Below are 25977 nucleotides of genomic sequence, written 5' to 3'. Positions count from 1 at the left end.
TTGCAACTTGACGGCTGCTGCGAGCTGTCATTGAGAATCAAGTGTGCTATTTATGTCGATAGGAATATTTCTTTGAGCTGAAGAGGTAGAATGTGCACCATTTTCTTATATCTTTTGCTACGCCATTTGGTACGGTATTTAGAGGCATTCAGGTCAAGGATTTGGAAAAATTTTCGTTACCTGTGCAACGAATACATGTGAGCGAGGTTACTTAAATGAAATCTTAAATATACTTTTGAATAGCTGGCATATGGTAAAAGTTGCTATGACACCAAAAGGTCAAGATAGAAAATTATTATTTAATCCAATAAGACTGGTTTATTTGAAAGGAAAGTCGACTGAAAAAAATTGCCGAAAATCGTGTCAACACTTTTGATGGCCGGTTTTTAATATATTTATACTGAAACAAAATTAACATTTTTGAAATGCTTTGATGACTAAATAAACCTAAATCGTATTTAATATTCTATATAAATTTCATATTCTACTGACTCAGATGGTGCACATGTTGTAATAATTCCGTTGATATGGTGCGAAAATGATAATGGTAATACGAATCCAGCCAAGCAATAATAATGATTCCTAGTAAATCTTATACTGCAGCCAAATATTCAGAACTGTTCATATTATTCTATGGCTCTGTGCGCTTGAATGCGCTATAAAATCTGTTTGCACCTGATCGATATTGCTCTCATGCTTAGGGTTCAATAAAAAACAAGTAAGAATAGGCTAAGTTCGGGTGCAACCGCACATTTTATACTCTCGCAATTTAGTGCTATATTTTTATTAAGATCACACATTATTTGACCCATATATTCGGTATAAAGTCCAATAGAATAACTAAAATCATCATATATGGTATATGAGAGCTGATGTAATTCCTAAACCGATTTCACTATTAAGCCCATCATATTTTTGAAAATCCTATAATTAGCTATATGAGAGCTAGGGAAAGTTATGACCCGATTTTAACCATTTCTGGCACACTATTAGAAGAAAACGATTTCCTCTGAATTTAATTGAGATATCTGAGAGATTTGCCGATATTTTCGGTGAAAAATTACTATAAGGCACTGAGTTCTTCATATTCGATTTTCACAAGTGATGCCACGGATCATATACAGTTTTTGTGTAAAGTTTTATTTCGCTATCCTCACGGACGGACGAGCATACAGACATTCGTATTTTGATTCGTTTCGTCGCACTGCACATTTTTATATACATAACCCTTTATCTAATTCTTTTAGTTTTATGACTTACAAACAGCCGTTTATATTTCGAAAAATACTGGTCCAATTTTTGAAAATTTCACAGGGCTGTGAATGTGATAAAGCGATTTTCCTCTTGGTATTCTTACTTATTAAATTTCAGTATAGACCTTCCAGAAAAAACACTTAAATGAAAAATAATGTATCTTTGAATTGAATAATTAATAATGGCGTTTCCAATAAGCTAACTTTCGATTTTGGAGGCTAACTTCGAAAAACGGAGAACATATGTAATAAGGCTCCTGGTTAAGATATTCTAAATGAATGTTTCTTTGTCAGTTGATAGAGCAAAACATAATTGTTTGATATTGTTTTTGGAATAATTATAAATATTTCAAAAGCTAATGTTATAAGTAATAATAGAAATTATGATTGTTATATTTATTTTTTAATTAACAAATGCTGGTTTAATACATGCCTTCCTCTCTGCGGCAGAGTTAGCGCACAAACTCTTTAAAACTTACATAATTCTCATTACTTGCAAGCAAATGCAAAGTGCCAATAAGTTTTGTTTGGTATGCACACACATTGACGGCTTCTATCAAGACAAACTGTTCTTTTCCATGTGCTTCTGGTTTTGAAAAGAAAAAAATCACTCATACGCCACCGGGCACCCATTGACTTTGCATTTACTTACCCATGTGCCGGCACACACACGGACACCCGTATACAGCCGCTTGGCGTAAACAATAAAACAAAAACAGCAGTGCAAGTAATTTATAAAGCAAAATCTGGTGCCAGGCGAACGGAGAGACGGCGTGTGGAAGAGAAATGAATGGGGTTAAATTGACGTCGAAGATTGTTTGTTCGATTGAAAATCTTTACTGTTTTCCCCACACATGCATTAGTTGGGGCAACAGAGTTAAAATGTGAGAAAGCACGTTTCCTCTTGCATGTACATCTACAAATATATCAGAAGTGTACGTGCATGTGTGTATATGTATATGTTGTGTTGTTGAGCACGAACTGGGATCGAAGCTGAAATCACTTCACTGCGTGACACACATACTCATATATTTGCATAAGAATAAGTTTTGTTTTGCATGTTTTGATTGTACCCACACTTAAGTGCACTTACACAACATACTTGTTATAGCACATATATACTCATATGCATTCACTTTATAAATATATATTCACATATTCACTTGTATGCTAGATAAATGCGTACAGAAGTGTGTACTGAAGTGTACTTTATGCAAATGAACGCGCGCGTACTTCCATTGAAACTGATTTTGACTACGAGTCCATACAAATGAACATATCTGTATATACATATACATGTGTGCGTGTGTGCATATTGAGTGCTGCAGTTGAAGTGCTGGGTCTGAGTTGAGGTCGCGATTGAGTGAAACAAGTATTATGCGAATACTATAATTTATGCAGCACAAGCGCAAACAAGTATGCCTTCATCCACCGCATGTACTTACATAATTCAACGACTGAACAGCCATAAAGTTTGTTATTCTAAATATAATCGAAGTTAAGCACACCCCCACACACACACGCCGTTAGTGCACATGAGTTCATGCAAATCAGTCGGTACTTAGTGAAAATCGTTATAATTGTACGCACTGCCGTTCTTTGCGGGCGCACGATTTTTCCAAAATTCAAATTTCCATATTTGCTTCTTTCTTTTATTCAGCATAAAATATTTTGCCCCTCCCAGCTTCTTTGACTCATAGGAAGTTTGAATGTTTTCGAAATATCGATCGTAGTATCGAAACCAGAGCTCATAATTAGCATAACTGTACTTACATAGCCTATTCTGTACATGCTTTATAAATAGATTTATGGAATTAAACTGTGGCTGGTTGCCTAAGCTTATTTGCGCATACAGATACGAACATATACTCGTATATACCCATATATTTCTCCCAGCTTTAACGCGGCCATAGCGACATACATATCTACACTTAAGTGATCTATCTATAAGTATGAGCATCTACATATACAGTAAATCTGTATGATTACATTTACTTATGTCTGTATGTCTTTGAATTGATTTGTTTGCGTTTGCTTTCAACGCTGTCTTTGCCAAATGTCAAGTAGGCGTTGTTGTTGCGAATAATGCGATTGCTCCTTCCAATATTATAGAGCGCATTTACATACATTCTTGCTGATATTACTGGCAAATATTTACATATTCTATGAATTTGTCAAAGCCGTCAAAGTGAATTATTGTCAATGTTAATGAAAACATTTCGCTTACCACATAATTTGCCCATTAATGTTTCTGTCAGTGTAAGCGTTTAGTGCAGATTTTCCAGCTATAACTGTATTACATTAAAATTAATTCACATAAATACATATATATGTACGTGAATTTCCAACAGAACTATGCAAAAGTTCTATTACAACAACAGTACAAATATCCAAAATTATCCGAAATGTATCTTTACGAGATATAGGTTAATGGTTTCATTAAAGTCAAAATTATTTTCTTCGAAGCACAAAAATAAAACAAAATTTGGAGAAAACGTTTGGTCAGTTGTTGGCTTTGGTCGAGCAGCTACCAAATATATTGGTTGCCAAAAATAGCAGCCATATTTTTAGCACAGTTTAGCACTTATCAAATTTGTAGAAAGTTGGCTACAACTGCTAGTGCAAGCGATAATATTTGACCAAAAAATTTTATTACACGGAAAAACTTGGCACACGACGCCAAAAATTTTCGGGCCTGGGTGTGGTCACGTTGTTATTGTGTTATACTTGTTTTTCTGGTTTTTGTTACAATTGCCACAAAAATTGCCAAGTCAAAGCGCTTGAAAAACTTGTATTTCTCTCAAATGCGATTTGAACAAATAAGGAAGGACCTAGTTGGACTGCAACGAAACATTGGACATTGATATTGCTATAGACATGCTAGGAACATATCACTACTAACAAAATTTACTTTATAAAATATGCTTGAGGAATTTTTCATTCTCAATTCTATGGAGATATTCATATATTGTATGATATTTTGCGCATTAAGTCTATTCGAATAACGAAAAGCATTAAATATAGTATGTGGGACTTAGATAGTTCATGGACCGATTACATCCATATTCGACACCATATTATAACATATATAAGAACCATTGTTCACATAACTTTGCTATTGATATGATCAGTAAAAGACGTCTTCTGAATCTACATAAGACATCTTACAATTTGAGCAATATTTTGTTAATCCAAGGTAGCTATTGGTTTTTAGGTGAGGCACTATTTCTGCAAAACTTAATTCCGTAATCTTTTCGGCTCATGATTTTTATATAATATTAGCTTTTTGTGGGCGTGGCTAGAGCCACATCTTCAGAGTTTCACTACTGCATTATTATTCTTTAATAACTATTTAATTTGTGATTCTTCTATCGCAATAAATAATGCACAATCTTCTCTAATATAACGGGTGATTTTTTTGAGGTTAGGATTTTCATGCATTAGTATTTGACAGATCACGTGGGATTTCAGACATGGTGTCAAAGAGAAAGATGCTCAGTATGCTTTGACATTTCATCATGAATAGACTTACTAACGAGCAACGCTTGCAAATCATTGAATTTTATTACCAAAATCAGTGTTCGGTTCGAAATGTGTTTATCGACAAATTTTGTTCAGCGATGAGGCTCATTTCTGGTTGAATGGCTACGTAAATAAGCAAAATTGCCGCATTTGGGGTGAAGAGCAACCAGAAGCCGTTCAAGAACTGCCCATGCATCCCGAAAAATGCACTGTTTGGTGTGGTTTGTACGCTGGTGGAATCATTGGACCGTATTTTTTCAAAGATGCTGTTGGACGCAACGTTACGGTGAATGGCGATCGCTATCGTTCGATGCTAACAAACTTTTTGTTGCCAAAAATGGAAGAACTGAACTTGGTTGACATGTGGTTTCAACAAGATGGCGCTACATGCCACACAGCTCGCGATTCTATGGCCATTTTGAGGGAAAACTTCGGAGAACAATTCATCTCAAGAAATGGACCCGTAAGTTGGCCACCAAGATCATGCGATTTAACGCCTTTAGACTATTTTTTGTGGGGCTACGTCAAGTCTAAAGTCTACAGAAATAAGCCAGCAACTATTCCAGCTTTGGAAGACAACATTTCCGAAGAAATTCGGGCTATTCCGGCCGAAATGCTCGAAAAAGTTGCCCAAAATTGGACTTTCCGAATGGACCACCTAAGACGCAGCCGCGGTCAACATTTAAATGAAATTATCTTCAAAAAGTAAATGTCATGAACCAATCTAACGTTTCAAATAAAGAACCGATGAGATTTTGCAAATTTTATGCGTTTTTTAAAAAAAGTTATCAAGCTCTTAAAAAATCACCCTTTATAACGATAAATGAGCGTCACATTCACTTCGAACCGCCCACCTACACGAATGTTATCAAAAAGTACGCACACCCACACACAACCATTGCACCAGCGAAGCACACGTTATAACAATGCTCGAGCATTATCTCGATTGTTGATTGTGTTGCCACTTGTCAGCTTCTTGAGCGTCAGCACCACAGCCCATCTAACATAAGCCAGCTGCGATGTGAGTGTTACCACCTATAGTCCCCGCTACGCTTTCATACCGACATGCATTACCAATCAAAACAAATCAAGCTCTTGCCTGCTGTGCATTGGACACCCACCCATTGCTTTCTGGTGGCGCTCGTGCTGGTTGGCAGTCAGGCAGCCTGGCGGGTAACTCAAGTGACACTTCTCTGTGCGCTGTTTGTCAGTTGTGTGTCAACGCCAAACGTGTAACTGGGCAATGACAAAAAAGGAAACTGTCATCAAAATGTAGTTTGCGCAACAAAACAGAGATACAACATTTTATGCAAGTGTACAAACAACAACAACAACAGTGGACAACACTTTCGCAATTGTCCAAGCAATTTTCGAGCAACTGTCGTGTAACTGTCATTTGCCCCTGCCACTCTGGCACCGCTTTTAATAAAACGTATCTGAATTTACAAGTAGTACGAATTGTGTTGGTCATTTGAGGGCCTTGGAGTGCATAAGCGAATTTCATGCGAACAAATTTTATTTAGTTTTTTCTTAGAATTTTCAGCTTGTACTAGACATTAACGTCTGTCAACTTCGCATTCGGTTTACAATGATTTTTGGAATAGTGTGGGGCAATTAATGCATACCGTTACGGATAGCCCCCAATTGTCTATGAAAATACTGACCGATTCTCAAAAATTTTGATTATTAAGCTAAATGTGTTCGGGTAAATCGGAAGAAACCAAGCTGAGGTTATTGTATGTAACTTATGCATTTCATGATGAGATGAGCTAACAAGCATCAAATGATTTGGAGCTGAATAATGTTGGGTACATTGAGATCCAATCTCTTGATGAAAAAACTATGCTGATACTAAAGAAATTTTGGATGACCTTAAATTCTTATCGATCTGTCGAACTGCTTGTGACGAAACGTAAAATCCAATTATAGTTACATTGAACATTGAAAAGATACTTCATTTTATATTAGAGTCTAATTGATTATTATTTGTGTGGATTTGAACGAACCAAATCAAAAGCGTGGATAGTCGTAACAGTCATATGCAAACACAAAGGACCCATATTTTGGGTTATATATACATATATTTTCCCGTAGTTTCTAGGTGAAACATAGGGTCTCAATAAACAAATTATAATTAATTTTATTTAAAGCTAGGAATTTAATTTTTCTCCACTTATGTGTGCTTCTGCTTCGACTTCTCGCCTTCAGGTGTGGGCTGGTCTCCCGCATCTCCGGCTTTTTTGCCGATTTACTTCCATTTACAACGTCGAATTTCGATGTGGTAGCTGTTTGGTAACGGTCCAGAGGCTAGCATAGCTTATAAGGTTGGGCCAGAATATCCGCATAATTTTTCGAAGACATCGATTAAGAAAGGAATGTAGCGATGGTAATACATTTACTGAAATATTCTCGCAGCTATATAACACAACACATTTCACGCTTGAATCGAATATTTTTAGCTTCGTTCGTAAGGATATATGTGTTGATCTCGAGACTTTATACAACATGCCGAAGGCAATGCGACCTTTGGATATACGATTTCGTATATCAGCTAAAAACCAAAAGTCATCGACTTCTCTGAGACATGTGCTAGCGATCTGTGAACAACAGCCAGATATCATTCGCATTATCCAAATAATCTATGTAACCGCTTAAACTCCAAGATATTCCTCTGTTAGTCGCACATGCTTGACGCATCACCAACTCCAATATTTATTTCAATAAAAACGGAGATAGCACGCCCCCTTGCTTGACACCAGGCCTGACTTGGATGCTGTTGCTTACAATATTTTCACACCTTACTAGACAACTAGCTCGAGTGTACAGTTGTCTTATTAGGTTAATTAATTTTTTCAGAACTCCATTGCACACTAGGGCTCTCCAAATCGCATCATGTTTGAGTCAGATAACCTTTTGTGAATTATCTTGAAGGCTACAATTATCAAGGAAGAAGAAGATTTTCATAGCTCGATGGAGAAATTTTAAAGCACAAGCAATTGTTCTATAAAAATGGTAAAGAAACAAATAGAAATCATGATTCTGTTTTATTTGATAATGAATACTTCAAAGATTGGTGAATAAGTTCGTGAGTTCAAATCTTTCCCCTTCTTCTTTAATATTTTGACGCAAGTGTTTGAAGAAAGATTTGCAAGCGGCACGCAACATATCTTTGTCCATTTCATACCAAATTATATAATATTGGACCAAGTGAAGTGTGCTTTGAAGGGCCGACATAAGTTATATAAAGATCTTTTCTTACAATATCTCCACAGTAAGTGTAATGGTCAATTATGTCAATGGTATTTAATCATATTTTAAATAAATAAATATAATTTTTAATCTGCTAGAATGAATTCAAGGCAACTTCTATTTTCTTTTTTAAAAGATTCCTTTACTTGAGTTTCAAGTTATAGTACACATTCTCATTTGTTATATTACAATATTTTCCGAATTCATTCAAAAATGATAAGTACATACTGCTCATCTATCATCTTCATTTGTGGCTAGCTTTCCAACACCTAGCATAATTCAATACTTTTTTACATTTCGCATAGTTGTAATCATTACATCATTAAGTTATTGTTTAAGACATTGTTATTAATTAAATAATTAGATATTAAAATAGCAAAAAACAAATACAAAATAATTGCGCTCAATCAAAGTAAGATTGAACTCAGTTGAACCAAGTGAACTGGGCGTGTATTCGTGCACAAACAAATTAAGGTGAGAGAACAAACCGTTGCAGTTATGTGAGAATTGTGAGAAACGGCGTTGATTCCTTTTAGTGTTTCTTTGTATTTTTGACTGAGCTTTATAAACACAGTTTTTGGAATGTATACATGTCCCGGGGCTTTTTAGTCGTGCGACTCTCTTCGTTGTATAACAAAGTCACCACAACTCTCTTCTCTTCATATTTTTGCGCTGGATGCGCTCAATTTCTTCTTCCATGTATACATATGTACAGCACACCACCACATGAGTGTAACTTTAGAAAAAGCTACAATTTTGTTGTTAAAAGCTTTCGTCGTTCGCTTACATTGTCAGCCGAACACAAGCGCTGCTCACCCATCTACTCAACACGCCAGCGATTGTGCATGTCTAACGTTGTTATCCTTTGAAGTGTTTAACAAACGTCGAAAAAAGTAACCAGCATAATGAAAGCGTCGGCGTTAGGTGCGCAGAGACGGTGCCAGGGAGTTCCTGACACGAAATTTCTTTGCTGGCGCTACACCGAGAATTATTGCTCAGTTGCAGCTGTTAATTTAGTATTCTTTTTATGCTTGCTCTTTGGCATTTTATGCTGCCTTGCCAACTTGCCGTTTTTTTTCTTTTGCTGCAAACATTTTCGGCTTGTTTTTGTTGTTTTTATATTTGCTTACTTTTTCATTTGTTTTTGTTTTTTGCTTTTGGTGTTGGTTTTGCCTTCTCATCGGTTTTGTCCTTTGCATTGGCATTTAACCTCGTGCACGTACACAGAGCGCGCGTAATAGAGCCCGCTTGGCTTGGCCTGAATTTAATCAAGGTTTTTTTGTTGTTGCTACTAACTTTTGCTGGCCTCTCCACCGCAATCTCTCTGCTTCGCTCTAATTTTGGAATCTAAATTGTGACACCGTTGTTTGGTCTTACATTGTATGCCTGGACAGGTCTACTATAGCACTGCAGGCCGACGTACATATGCTATATAAGAACGTCATTGTTGTGTGTGCCTGCATTGAAAGTCCTTGTGAAATATTCTTCTTTTGTTTTTCAAACAAAATTTCATTTAAAAGTTTTTATCTGCGTTTGCATTTTACTTTCAGTTTTGCACAATTCCAGTGCGCAGCTTCTCATGTGTCTTCTATTCTGGTATCCGGATTTCGGTTGTTTTAGTTGTTGTCACTTTTTTGGTTTTCGGTTTTCTTGCCACTTTGTTGCCAATTGTGACTTTTTTGTGCTTCGTTTAAGGCTATGCGTCGCTTTGTTGTTGTTTTTGTTCTTTTTGTTTCTGCCTTGTTACAATTTGTTGGCATTTAAAGTGTAAAACTTTTGTGCTCTCAAGTATGCGCTCCAAAGTCTTTTTGCGTACTACACTGCGTATGAGTAATGCGCTAATGAACTTTTTATTTGCTATTGAAGTTTTGTCTATCCACAATGTACATGTGGGTGTGAATGCATGTGTAGTGTGGGTGTGTGTGTGTGGATATTTGTGTGTTGGTGATGAAAGGCTTGAAAGCAAAACTTTTTAATTGGAAAAAATGCAATAAATGAAATGAGTGTTTGAACTGATAAGCACTAATGAGTTAGATGCTTTGGCGAAAGCACTTTTGTGGTAAATAACTTTTAAATATGCCACTTTGCGGTTTCTTAGTTCAGTATGTATTATAAAAACGGAATTCAAATTAGTAGTCAAAGCACTGAGTTAAGTGATATGTATGCTATGTTTGAACAAAGCAGGAAAAATAGCGATTTTAAACCATTTTGTATATATTCTCCTATGCTAAGTTGGCAAACCTACAAAATTATAAACGTATATTTTTTCTTGTTTCTTCCTACAGGACTGGTGGCGGCAGCATGTTGGGTGACGTTAACATATCCGCTATACTCGATTCATTTAGTGTTAGTTACGACAAAAGAGTAAGACCTAACTATGGAGGTGAGTTCTATGTTTTCAAAAATATTTTCAAAAATAAAAGAAAAACTATAATTTCAAAATGGCAATATATATGCTGAAGTGCGCCGTTAGTGTCATATGCCAAAGCATAAATACATTTAAGGTTAGACAGATACTTCACTGCATCTTTAGGCGTGGTGCGGTGTTGTGCCAGTGTATTTGCAGCCTTTCATCAAAAAAAAATACAATAACTGTTGGTTTTGCGCTCATAATATAACTACACACACACACATGAATACAGTGGTTTGAATACTTACATACGCTAAATACTCATACAGTACCTAATCTCTACCTATAATATATAATAACTTATAGCAGTAAAAGCATTGATTTTCTTAAGGAATGCGTAACTTTTCTACTCTCAAAAATTAAATACTTAATTAATATAGTTTCTCTTTTACTACTCATATACTTTACTCAATCATTTTCATAACCAAAAATTTTTTCGAAATCTTTAAATAATATACATGTGCAAAATAAATTATATTCACACACACTTACACCTATACAATCATCACAAAAAAAAATGAGATCTTAAGAAATAATCAAGTTACTGATTACTATATCATTGCACACTAAACACAAAAACTCTTAAGAATTAGGCTAAAACGTTTATTGAAATATTACCAATTTTTTGTAACAAATTATCATATACTAAATCATATCATAAACTAAAGCTAAAATCCAGATCTGTTTATTATAAGAATATGTGAATTTGTTTTCAACTTTCAACTCTTTTGTTCGCCTTTGGTAGTTGTCTGCGTTTTACTTTTATAATTTCATTTGCCTTCTTTAAATTGATTCAACATATTGATGTTTCAGGACCTCCCGTTGAAGTCGGAGTCACCATGTATGTGCTATCGATCAGCTCGCTGTCTGAAGTTAAAATGGTACACAAAACGCCCAAAATGTACCTTTTACTAAGAACACAAAAAAGTTGTCTCTTTTCTTGTTTTCAAATTAGTTGACTTTAGTTTCATAGTAATATTAGCATTTAGTTTTTGAACGTACTGTCTTCTAACTATTTGCGTCTGCATTTTTTACACTTTCTTTTACATACTTTCTCTTACTTGGTTACATTGAATAATATTGCTAATAGTTGTTGACAAATTTCTTATACATTTAACAGATTTTCCACCTATTTTTAGTTCTTCGTTTGTTGTGCGAGTTTTATCAATTTTGTTGGTTTGCATATTATGAAAAAAACATGCATTTGTGCGCTGTACCTTTGCATACTACATATTCCTTTTTTCTATATTGATTTCTTTCATTTTCTTTAACTATCGTTCTCCTTTGCCGACTCTATCTAGTTTCGTTGTGCTAGCATTTGCTCTATTCTTAAAATATTTCTTATTATTGATGCGTTTTCATTTAAATACAAAACCTACTTTTATAGGACCTTCTACATGGTGAACCTTTTATTATCGGAAATAGAGTTTTTAAAAAATAAACAAAGGTCACTAGTATCCTCTACATGACATAAAACCGGGTTTACTTAAGTGTTACTGTGGAAGGGGAGTTTGACATAATTATGGCAGACTTCTATGTGAGTGTTTCTAAAGATTCTCTCATTATCATGTAGTTCAAGTTTTTATTGGTTGTGATTATTTGCTAGGTTATGTGATAACTATGTTAGGTTATGACTAATATATCTGGAATATCCCTAGTACAGAGATTGGAAAAATATATACTTTTAAATGAATTACTATTATTTAATTTTATAATTGTACTGTTATAATTAATTTTATTAGTAGACGTATACTGAGAAACAACTAAAAATATACGATTTTGGAAAATCTTATAGACTAAACAATAGCAGGAAAGAAGATGTTACAGTTTCGGAAGTGTTAGAAACAAAAAAAAAAAAAAGAAAATTTACTTAGACAATTAAAAACTAGTCAGATCTTAGAATAAATTGTTTGTAAAAGTGATTATAATTTTATTTTATCCCTCGGACTATGTCAAAAAAAAACTTTCCTATTCCTACTGAGATTTGTGATACAATAGGAAAAGGGTGAGACTTTTCACTTTTGCAAGGATATATTCGCATAAGTATCCTTTGTAATGATCTGTCTGACCATATAATTTCCATATTAGAAATGGAGTAAACTATAAATTCCTGCTCCATAATGTCTAAGCTTTGTATTTTTCATTATGACATATTAAGTTCAAGTCCTTGCTATATAGAATGATCAAACAACTGGCTAAATTATCTTTTATTAAAATATAAATCAAGGAATGGAAATAATTAGTAAAAGCAGGAGTATAAAACAGGCTTTAATATTCACTTAATTTATATTAAAATAAATAAATAAAATAGCAATCAGCTGTTGAAACTTATAAACTTCTTATGAAAAGGAATAACAAAAATGTATAACACCTGATTGATTATCGAGTAGCCGGCAGTGCGAAGGGCAAAACTGGTTTTTCATTTCAATTGATCAATTAATTCAGCGGTGCGAATAGACTATAAGGGTTGGAATTAAATTTGACTATATCGGCTAGTATGGACCATTTATGAGAGACATTTGATAGTTTTTGATACTGTTATGGCGCTAGGAATATAATTTGAAACTAATTCATATAAATTTTTACTTATTAGAGTATTGCTTATCAGATAAAGTCATTAACTAGTTTCAGAAGACTTCACATTTTTGCTTTAGATTTCAAAATACAACTTATAATCACTACTTTTTCTTAAAATAATATGAGATACATAACATAGGAACTTATCTATCAGGTTCGCTGCAAAATCATTTGGGATTAAAACTTTCAAGGTCTTGTTGTTAATAAATATTATCTAGCATTTCTACAAAAAATCCATTTATTCAGACATCTACTTTAAAAACCAGTTAAATTTACGGATCTCGCTTAATTAGGTAAAGTTACATACAACCAAATTTTTGGAGCACGATTCCCTTTATGAGGAAAAAAATATACGGTCGATATACATATAACATTATTTAAACAAACTATTAATAATCATCACTTCATTAATCATTTTTAAACACCAACCAAATGTGTATCAATAACTGTTTTCATACAGTCATAATAGCATTACACAAAACAAAAATCACGCCCAAAAACACTGAAATTAGCCTAATTGTGCTACATAAACTCACCAAAATTAAAAGCATACCATATATCGGCACGAATAACTATCGTATTATCAAAACACTTACACTTCGTTCACCATTGTCTCTATTAATATATGATGCCATATTTTAATACACCCACTTTCCGACATTTAGTTTAATATAAGTTAAAATTGTCTTCTATTCATTTTCGTATTTTGGTTGAACACTAAAATCTCATATCGTATTTTTCTAACTTCGAACTCTAAAATTACAAAGAAACATTTATAGACATATATGTATAACTACGAATGTGACACATTTACAACTTACAAAGGGTATATGCAAAAAGTAAGAAATATATACATATATACGTACGTATGAAATGGCAATTATTTGCTTATAAAAATAATATTTTCATCAAAGTATGAAGAGAATTTTGATTGATTTGGTTTTCATTCGACACATTGCCATTCGTATGACAGTTAAACATGTGTTAGAAACAACACAGCTGCGACAACCAGTCGTAATGTGTGTCTTATATAAATAGTTAGGGCTGTATATTGTTAGTGAAAGCGGTGTACGGTGCGTATGAGTAACATTTATCTGTTAATATATGAATTGATTGTTTTCTTTAAAGTTTAAGCCAACAAACCTTGAACTGATATATATTTAAATCCGATTGAATGTAGTGATAATTAAAACATTTAACTTTTGAACTCATAACTGTCCCTTGCTTTCACTAATATTCTGTTGATGACGGTTATTCTTTTTTGTTTTATTTATAATGCTCTTCTCGCCTCGACATAGTCTTCGTCCTCGCTGCTTTCAAATAGTAACAAGAAAATATGCTTATACTATAATACAGTATGCGATTTATAAATTAACGGCTTATGCAAACAAATATTTTGTTTTTGTTTTTAATATATTTGGTTGTTTATATACTATGCCCCAATATCCTTGAACGTCAAATACAAGTCCATACCCAAATTCACTACCACTAACCACGGCAGAAAACTAAAAGCAACGAAGAATGCAAATTTTGTCCAATAATGCAAACGGAAATGATATGTTTTCCCCCCACACATAAATCACTAATGTATCGTACTATAATAACAAAACTTGTAATAACAACTATAAGTAAAACAAAAAGCAACTATACAATTTTATAACTTTCTATGTATATGTGCTGCAATTACAACAAAAAACGTGTGTGTGTATGTTCCAGGTCCCCCTGTGGAGGTTGGCGTCACAATGTATGTCCTCAGTATCAGTTCGGTTTCGGAAGTTCTCATGGTACATATCGCAAAATAAACTTAATACTCGTACATACATACATAGTACATGCATACTTGTGTAACCACATACTCTTTGTACGCAATTATAACAAACTTAAACAGTACAACAACAATACAACTACAGATATATGCATATAACCAGTACACAACAGGTCAAATGAGGTGTTTTGTGTTTTTTGGTTTGTCTTGTTTGCGATTTGGTTGAATTAAGTAATTTTCATTTCATTATTTAATTTAGATCACTTAAAATGAGACTAAAAAATATTGCCATTAAATAAAAAAATTGGTATTAAATAAAAAGTGAAAACTAAACTCATGGTTATCAAATAAATTCAAAAAATATAAAGAATTTTGAAATTAAATTTTTTTTGAAGTAAATTAAATATTTTTATATCAGTTTTGAAGTAAAATTTATGAGTTTTTGTAATTGGAAGCTTTATTTTGAAGGAACAATAAAACCGAATCACTTTTTAAAGGAGATAACTTGAAAAAAGCGTAAAGCTCTTTATATTGCTGTAAATAATAGTTCTCAGTTGAAACAGACTGATAGCTCATAAACTTTGAAGCTCTCTATTGTTAGAAATAATTATGAAATATATCTGAACTTGAGACCAAAGATATATAAGTCCGTAGTGTAGTGCACAAAAATAGTATTTTTCTGGTACACAATAAATAGGTGTCCGCGTCAGAGTTTTTAATTTTCTCATTTTCATATACCTCCAATGAGGTTAATTCGAGAATCAAAGATTCTAATTTAATGTAAATATTTTTCGAACTCAATTTCAAGCAAATTTTCAAGTAATTTGTCAGTGTAGTCGATCTATGAGTTATTAAAACTAGATTATCATAAATAAAAGTCCAGTCTTCACTCTACAGTTTGAAAAATACAATATATATAAAAAAAATTATGCTTAATATTTGATTGTTTTCGAAAATAATAGCAAATCATAATTCGTATCAAACAATGAATCAAACAATAACAAATATAATATCACATAAAATAAATTTCTAAAAAGTCAATTAAATTTTTAATTTTAATATTTCCATTACAAAGTTTAGGTATTAACAGTTATACAAATAATAATTTTTTTATTGTGTTTATTTTTTATTGTTTTCTTTAAATACTTACTTTGCTCACTTCTCGCTCTTAACTTGCATTTTCTTTACTAAGCAATGGAGCCCTTTGCTGCTCTTTGCAATTTACACTGTTGTAATTTACAATAAATATTTATTAATTTCAATTAGCTGCTTCATTTCGAGTTTCCTTAATTGATGTATATTTATGTGTATAAATATATATATATATATATATAGTTTTTTCACCATTGCTTTGCGAGCAAGCGCAAGTTTAAATAAACAAATATATTAAAAACATAATTACATACATTAATTCACTGAAACAATGTTGATAATGGAAGATTTAAGACACATACTCGCTGTGAGTCTGTAAACAACTACAAATAAATTAAACATTTTTGCATATGAGAACTTGTTTTTTTTGGAATATTTGCAATAAAAGCATACTAGTTGTTGTTGCCTAAATAAGTGACTTCTTTAAACATACATAAAAGCATACATCTATGTCATTTATAATACTATCCTTCTAACTAACGCTGTGACTTACTATTGGCCTTCTCTAACTCTCTGAGCTCTTTCTTCTACTCCAACTCTAACTGATTACCTATCCAACTTTCCCACTTTTATACCAGTTCCAGTGCTCTGTTTCTACAAGTATACATACTAACATATATGAGGTTGTCTATATAAATATTTTACTCACATTTTATTACATTTGATTCGAAATTTTCTTATATTCATGTGTAATTGAATTTGAGACATCTCAATACTTTATGGTTTTGTAAATGAAATGTTTTGTGCAACCGCATTACCTGTTTTGCTTTATTGCATAATTTCATATTGCATAATTATTTTTTAACATCAGCGTAATCATTCATTTTATATACTCTCAATACTCAATACATAAATACTCGCATTTACGAATATTGTTTGTTGTTGATTTTTCGTATGTTTTCCAGCATAATTGACATATACTCTATTGAAAATATATTCGTTAAAACATTAGATGCAAAGAAAAAAATGTTTTAATTTATGTAGAAAATAAAAATTATCTTTATGTTTAATCAATAATAAAAAAATATTAAAACTACATAATCTACTGTCGTAGAAAAGCATAAAAGCAGCAATTTGAAAAGCAACGAAGAACATTTGCACCAAACATTTACAAACAACATTAACACCATTATTCGCATTACTTTTTCATTACATAACTCAATAATATTTGCCACATATCTCAAATGAACATACACTCATATCAAATACGATGCTGTTGCAATTATTATTTCCATATATTTTTTATTAAGTGTTTTGATATTTCGTATACCAAACAGAATAAAAATAGCAAATTTACATATAAATATTTGTGTGTGTTTGTGAATATTGATTTATTCAAAAAATCTAAATTTATTTACTTAAAAAATTGTGTATTTTAAGTGTTTTCCATATTTGTATGTGTATGTGCGTCTGTTTAGTGTCAGATATAAATTACAACATATGTACATAATAATGTACTAAATACATTTATATATATTTAAAGAAAATGAGAAGACGAAGAAGAAATTATTACTTAATTTTGCGCATGATTTTTACTCAACTGATACACATTTATGGTATTATCCATTATGCATCGGAGTAATGTTTACATTTTTACACTGCAAATGATTGAGGAATCGATACAGGACAAATTTGAAAGAACTGATATATCCATACTTTTCTATAAACTCATATTTTCTAATATATTTCATTTTAGACGTTTTTAGTTACATTTTATTTAAGCGATAGCTTTTAAATATTTTATTATTTTATAATTTATTAATCGGCAAAGTAAAATAGTATTATATTCAGAATTCACTGTTATACCTCAAACTTTATAATACCTAGATAATAATCGGTATACGGGTCAGACGTTAAGATCGCGAACTAATCTTCAACAGTACCTAGCCTCGTTGTCAGTTACCGACTAACCTTACAACCTTAATACTATATGTCGATACACAAATAGATTTCTTATTCTTATGCTATACATATACAAACGATTGAGAAACACCGTTCTGAGCAATTAATGCTGCACTAAAAGAATAATTTTGATACGAAATAGTTCGTAATTAGCCAAAATATGTCAACGATTTCATAGTTGTAATCAAAATATATATTCAAGATATTGAGGAAAAATAAATATGTATGGAGGCTCAACATTTTTTAGAAACTACTCTCATGGTACTTCAAGAAGTCCCAGTAACAATATATCAACCATTTCAATAGTTATAGTGAATATCGAGGCTGCATACTTAAAAAAAAAACAAGCACAGAAAATTCACATTTAATGGGGTTTATTATCATTCGAAAGAATATTTTTTGGTATTTATTATACTCTCGGAGCAAAGTTGCTAAGAGAGTATTATACTTTGTCCGTCCGTGCAAGCTGTAACTTCAGTAAAAATTGAGATATCTTGATGAAACTTGGTAGACGTATTTCTTGATACCATAAGAAGGTTAAGTTCGAAGATGGGATGCGTAATCGGACCACTGCCAAGCCCACAAAAGGGCAATAACAGAAAACATATAAAAAAACTCTAACTAAGCCACAAATTAAGCTCTTTAAGTAAAATTTGGTATGAAGGGTCGCACTATGAAGGGGCATATGGGGAGGTATTTTTTTTGGGGAAGTGGGTGTGGCCCCGCCTCTAACCAGTTTTTTGTGCATATCTCGTAAAATACTATATCAAGGAAACTTTCTAGAGTCGTTTCTGTTAGGTACTACCTTATACAGTCCAAAAATAGAAGAAATCGGATTGTACCACGCTCACCTCTCATACAAAGGTTATGTAGAAAACTACTAAAAATGCTTTAATTCAGTGAGGAAAAACACCAGAAACCTTAAATTTCATTATAAAGATGGTACAGAAGTACTGCACTCAAAATGAAATAAAAAATTTCAAATGGGCGTGTTTCCGCCCACTTATGGGTCAGAAACAGTATATCTGGTACTATTCGACCAATTTCAATGAAATTCGGTTCATAATATCTGTTTGGCTTCCCAATGATTTGTTATGAAAATAGTTCAAATCGGTTCACAACCACGTCTACTTCCCATATACCAGAACTTTGAAGTTGTTCTGAATCGTTTACTTTACAATATATAAAGTAAACACTAGTGAAGGTATCGAAACAGAACTTTGCAAAAATACTGCATTTGTCGCATCGCCATTCTAAAAATCGTCCAAATCGGTCCATAAATTTTCAAGAACCTATATATCGAGCATGAGGACTTCGGTGCTTCTGATAAATTTTTTTCCATCTGCCCACAATTATCGTTATAATTTATCAAGACTCTCTGCGGATAGCATCGTCAAGCAAAGGATATTTTAGGATTACGACAATTCCTCTCCGTATATCACATACATTAATACACTTCCCTCGACTTCTCTACTTTTAACTTTATTTTCACATATGAATATTGTTATTATTGATATATTTTCTATGTTGCTTGTTCTCATTCTGTCATGTCACAGTCTTATCTCTATCATTAACGGTATTTTAATTTTGAAACTGGAACTCAAAAAAATTTCAAGCTTTGTATGAGCTTTGTATGGAGCAAGTAGGAAATTTGTTTGTAAAGCTTATAATAACCGTAATAATCGGATGAACCATTTATTTGTAGGGACATGAAATTTTATAATAGTTCTGCTTTCTTCAAAACAATAAAAACATATAATCACGATAATATTTTCAATACTCCCCTTGTATATACATTTTCATACCGCCATACACTCTAGAACACACAAAAATGCCTAGCTCATATCAAATTGGTCTTCTAAACATTTTCTTACATTAGTTTCTAATAGCCCAATCAACTGGTGGCTCACACCACGTAAGTCTACTAACATGCTGTCAGTCATTTTTGCTTAAATGCAAAGTTATGATTATGCTGTATATTTTGCTTGGCCTTGAGTTGTTATTTAATTTTTGCTTTTATTTGTTTGCATTTTTTGTGTAATGACGGGTAAAAGGCGCCGCCAGCTGTGTAAGACAACAAGTACGCACGAATACTCGCACGCTTGCACATATCAACATTCGCATATTTACCCATATGTTGTCGAGCGTGCAAGCTTACACCAACTAAAACACTTACACACACATAGATATTAACATGAGCACGTGTAGTCGTTGCGCTGCCAGGCAAGGACAGGCACAGAAACTGTTTAATATTTAATTTATGCATTTGTAGTTAGGCATTAAATCATAAACTACAAGCTGGAACAAGTATTTATATTCAGAACGACAAATGTATGTAGGCAACACAAACTATTTCATACATATTTACATAATATAATATGTAGCCCATATAAATGTGAAGTAGTTGTGGAAAATATTTACATAAAAGACACGAAGATTAGCGCCATCATTAACTCTTACACCACTTGCTACGACTTTCATGCTCTAATGTAATTCATTTGCGAAAGTCTTTGCATTTCATGCATTGCTTAATATTAGCATACGGCGGAGCTCATGCATAAGATAATTTACATATAAGTGGCATTTTTAAATTTATATGCAAAACAATACCCACACATATATAGGATAAATCAAAAGTGGACAACGCTTACACGCAATTACGCTGCACATATTCTGACGTAGGAGCGTTCCAGCGAAGTAAATGAAAAGAGTAGTGCACTTTCCTGCTTATATTAAACTTAATTACTGTACTGGTTAGTCAAAAGTCAAATTAAATTTATTTGAAGGTTTAAATCTTAAAATTAAAATGCGATATAGATGACAAAATGGTGTGCATTCTCAGTAGTACAATATTCTTTCGTAAGAAACTGCAATAATAAAATATATATAGAACAGTTCTGTTACAGATATTTGAAATTCAATATTGGCATTCCATCATTCATTACTCTCACTGTACTATTACGATTTTGATATACTCATTACTAACAAGGCTTCATTCCCATTACTATTATTTTTTAATATTACATTACTTTACTTTTAGTACAATTTTTAATTACCCAATTTGCATTACCTAAATGCAATAAACAGATTGCTAACAATTACTCCCAGCCCGTCTACTGTCAATACATATTATAGTTACCATTCTCACTACCAGTTTTTATACTCTCGCACAGAGTATTATAGTTTTGTTCACGTAACGGTTGTTTGTGTCACCCAGAAATAAAAGATATATGGTTATATATATAAATGATCAGAATGACGAGTGGATTTTAAATTCGGATGTCTGTCCGTCCGTCTGTCCGGGCAAGGAAACTTTCAAGAGCCGTTTCTTTTAGGTACTACATTATATAGTCCAAAATGTTTTAATTCACTAAGGGAAAGCAAGAGAATTTTATGAACCGAATTTCATTGTTTTTTGTATCGGTCAAACAAAAAACAATGAAATTCGGTTCATAACATTCTCTTGGCATCCCAATGAAAATAGTCCAAATTGGTTCACAACCACACCTACTTTCCATATACCTGAACTTTGAAGTCCGTCTGAATCGTTTACTTTACAATATATAAAGTAAGCCTAGTGAAGATATCGGAACAAAACTTTGCACAAATACTGCATTTATAGAGTGGGATCGCCTTTCTAAAATTCGTCGAAATCGGATAATAAGATGTCGAGACCCCATATAGCGACCATGTAGACCTCAATGCCTGTAATAAATTTTATAGCGAAAATATAGGTAAGTCTCTCAGATATTTTGAAGAAATTTAGAGGGAATGTTTTTTTTTTAATAATATGTCTCCGTGCCAAAAATGAGTGAAATCGGGCCATAACTTCCCCTAGTTCCCATATATTTGTTATGGTTTTCAAATACAATGGACTTTATACCGAATATATGCCGAATATGTGAGTCAAATTGTGTTTTATAATAATAAAATTAAATGAATAAATTGCGAGAGTTAAAATGTTCGGTTACACCCGTTTGTTGTTTTTTTGTTTGTTTGTCTCGAATAGGCTCCGAAACTACTGAACCAATTTAAAAAATTTTTTCACCGTTGGAAAGCTATCCTGAGTGACATAGGCTATATTTAGTTTAAAAAAATAGGGTTTCTTACCAAAACTCCGATAATGTAAAAAAAATACCAAAAACCTTTCTTTAATGGCGAATGCTGCGAAAACGATTGAAGATATAACAAAGTGATTTACTACAATTAAACGTATCATTATCTACAAAAAACGTCGCGACATCATATCTCTAACTATTATAGTTTTGTCACAATAAGCGATTTTATATAAAAAAAATTAAATAAAATACCAATACTTGAAAAGGCTCTTTATTTATACCTTAGTATTAATCCTTATCGAAATAAATGATTTATTATTTAAGATCGCTTCAAAACCTTTATATAACTTTTTGAATTATTAGATTCTGACATTCCATTCAAAAGATATCACGAGTTAAAAATTTTGAAAAGCCGCTCGGCGGCTAACTATGCGTTGTAGAGTTGTAGGCGTCACTCGGGCACGGTGGTACGGGAGGGGTGTTAAGATCACTCGCGCGGTCGATTCTCTACTGAATGGTCCTGTGCGGAATTAAAAAAAATTGTCGCTTGATAATAATATAATATAAAAATGAATTACTGTTCGTTTGTGCCGCAAAAAGTCGAGAACGGCCAAACCGATCTGGCTAATTTTAGTCTTGAAATATTTGTGGAAGGCCAGAAAAAGATTAGAAAGTTAGTAAATATGGAAAAATTGCGAGGAAGATAATAGTAAGAGAATTTTATTCGACTTGACAAGAAAAATATAAAAAGAGAAAACAAAAAAATAATATTTTGAAGGTTATCATTGTTGCTTTGTTAAAATATTTTTGTTATTGTTCAATTGTATAAGGTTGTGTCGATAGCCCAAAACAATTTGTAACAAATAAGGAAAGGCTAAGTTCGTGTCCAACCCAACATTTTATACTCTCGCAATTTATTGCTCTTTTTTTATTAAGATAACACACAATTTGACCTATATAGAAAATCATCATATATAGTGTATGAGGGCTGATGTAATTCCAGAACCAATTTCACTCATTTTCACCACCAAGGTTAACGGGAATAGGGGCTACTTGGCACCTGTTAGTAGGCAAACAAACGGCACATTCGGCCTTGAAATTACTCCTAAATTGCAAATGAACGAAACACCAGTCGGCAAAATCGCCAAAAATAGCGCTATAACGAAGATTTTCCAAATATTCAAGAAGTCGCTGGAGGTACTGCACAGGACTTTAAAAGATCTTGATTGTCGATGAACGTTTTTGGTGGAGCCAGGATTCTGTTAGCAGGTGATTTACGCCAGACTCTTCCAATTATTCCTGGATCAACTGTTACTAACGGGCTGATCGCATGCCTAAAATCATTTAATTTGTGGCGACACATAAAGAATCGCCAATTAAAAACTAACATATGAGTGTTTTTGCAATAATATCAAATTGTGATTGTAGAAGCAGTTGGCAGTTGACACCTTGATGGATTAATAGCATTTCCAACAGATTTCTGTCACTTCATTGACTCGAAAGAGAAGTTTTCCTGACATGAAACCTCTAAATGATAACCATAAATGACTGATTGAATGACCTACATATATTGGTGTTAAAAAAAAGATATCGATGATCTTAATGCGACAATTTAGAATTTCGGTCCAAGAGAGTTGACACAGCTACAAACCAGGATGACGTAGTCAATTATTCCAAACTATTTAAAATTGCCTGTACTATCACCACTCACTTTGCAATTAAAAGTAGTGTGAGTTGTCATCATGCTGCGTAACATAAATCAACTTCGAGTAATCAATATCGTTGCCGAAACCAAGATTGGACCAACTTAATTTAATGTATACCCTAGCCACAAAAACGTGTGGCCGGGTCTGCTATTTAATACATAAAATATATTAAAGACACTTTATATTAGCATATTTGATTACAAACAGTTTTCCTGACTCTCATGAGTCACTTCTGAATCCAGGCTTTTGAAAATCGAGTGATTTTGTATTTGAAATTGAAAGGTTTTAAAAATACACTCATCTTTTCCTCATTTAATTATAAACTTCATGTTTATATACAGATACATTTGTGTATGCCAATATACACTAAATATATTACTTTTTAAATACACAGCATAGATATATACATACATTTAAACTAAACCCATTGCGTCAAATAAATCCTGTCCTCATTTGAGCTTTTATTTTATCATATCCCTCCCTATGCACCTACCACTTTGTTTCTATTAACGCTATTGCCATTTCAAAAATATATATACTCATAAATACAGATTTAAATTGATATATTTAGAAGTCTAGTATGCAAAATAATAGCAGCGTGTATACATACATTCTCATGCTATTAGTTAGGGGCTTTATTCTACCCCTGCTTGCTGTGCGCAATTGCAAAATGTATATATTGTCGGAGAAGTTTTATAAATACACACAATTTAGAATTTCACGGTGTATAAGCTGTACTTATATATAAATACTAACGATTATGAATACATTCAAAAGGAAATACGCAAAATATACTCGTATTAAAGAAAATATTTAATGCTATCACCCTTGGTTTTATGAATTTCCGTAGAATAATTATTTTATAATTTAAAATTCAAGCATAAACACACAGATATATGTACCTTAAAAATTACTTGCGGATATCCTTGTGGCGAGATATCAAACTGTGCCATAAAAATCATACAATTCCCTCCCACTTGCCTTATAAATATATCCTGCCATTCACCACAAAATCCAAAATTGTATTTCTCTTTTAGTTAACGTAATAATTTTATCAAGCCAAATAGTGCGTACACTGCTCCTCTTACTGCTTACATGCCTTAATTTGATAGGGAAATTATTTATTATTTCGTAGGCAATTATTTTTTCGTTCGATTTGATTTTACCTACATTTCGCTATTATTAAGGAACTCGAGTGGAAACCAAATCAATTTCTTGTATTTGCGATTACCATATACATAGTATATTGTAATAATTCATTTAATGTATATTATGTACATACATAAATATGCCTATAAACAATGAAGAGAAAGTGTAATAAATATTAATAAAATAAAATAAAAAAAATTGTAACAATACCTTTACATAATGCAATATAAATAACGCTACACATATTAAACATTTCAAATAGTTTTGTGCATTAAATAATATTTTATTAACAAAATTCCGTAAATAACTGCAGTATATAAGTTTGTACTCATCAACAGCTTATCTTTATGAAATAAATTTTACCCATATTTAGTTAAATCATCGAAGTCTGCAATCATCTGTAAAGTAGCATATGCCAATCCAATATTAATCAAAAAATGCGTATACGCAGTGGTTACCTGGCAGATGAGGCACTGCAGAACTCTTATTAATTCGATATTTGTTTACATATATTTTCTTTATTATAAAAAAATTGCTGCGTACCAATGAATTTGCATGGTACAATGTATATGTAGAAAACTAGACTGTCCTCAATTAATCTCATTAAACACATAACACATACAGATCTAAACCGTATATAGAACATAGAGAGACGGAAAATCGAGTGAAAAAGGTGGCCAGAAGAATGTCTAATTTTATGATTTTTATCAATAAAATTTCTAATTTAAATTCAAAAAGATATTCTGCACATTAATAATTATGTTCTGCATAATGTCAGCTTTAGGGCGGATATTCTCTTATACTAGCTATATATGCACTATCTACCTTAAGGTTTTTTTGATATCCTGACCTATCTACTAGGATAAGTAAGTGTTTAATAGGAAGTGTATTTGCATATAGATTTTTCAGTTTTTACGCATATTTTTCTTCAGATATTCATTATGAGCACGTTTCAGGCCAGGATTCGAATTATTTTTTTTGGATTTCAACCTCTCTAACAATGAGAGTTTAATAGAGAGTTTAATTAAGTATAATACTTTAATTATATAAAACTTTCGAGGCAATAAAGGCCCTTGGAGACGTTGAAATAAACACGTCAAGCATCATTTTTTATTTGCTACGAGTGCGTTCGGTTGTCATGTAAACAAACGGGCGGTGATATACTTTCGTTGGATTTGCTGCAATTTTATTAAAAAAAAGATAAATTTTCAAAAGAAAATCTTTAAAATAAATT

General features: G+C 32.5%; 1 protein-coding gene across 4 annotated transcripts in view; it reads left to right on the top strand.

The window, feature by feature from the left end:
- LOC105218572 (gamma-aminobutyric acid receptor subunit beta) overlaps positions 1 to 25977 on the top strand; it is an 84963-nt gene that overhangs the window by 18155 nt on the left and 40831 nt on the right. For 2 of the 4 annotated variants that reach the window (XM_054229471.1, XM_054229472.1), the window contains exons 4-5: positions 10310 to 10407; positions 14728 to 14795. In XM_054229471.1, coding sequence (XP_054085446.1) covers positions 10310 to 10407; positions 14728 to 14795 — 166 coding nt within the window. Of the gene's footprint in view, positions 1 to 10309; positions 10408 to 11247; positions 11316 to 14727; positions 14796 to 25977 lie in introns of all 4 variants that reach the window. The other 2 variants (XM_054229469.1, XM_054229470.1) reach the window with 1 other exon arrangement.

Source organism: Zeugodacus cucurbitae, chromosome 4, assembly GCF_028554725.1.
Source record: "Zeugodacus cucurbitae isolate PBARC_wt_2022May chromosome 4, idZeuCucr1.2, whole genome shotgun sequence".
Taxonomy (NCBI): Eukaryota; Metazoa; Arthropoda; class Insecta; order Diptera; family Tephritidae; genus Zeugodacus; species Zeugodacus cucurbitae.
This window is presented reverse-complemented; position numbering and strand designations above follow the sequence as displayed.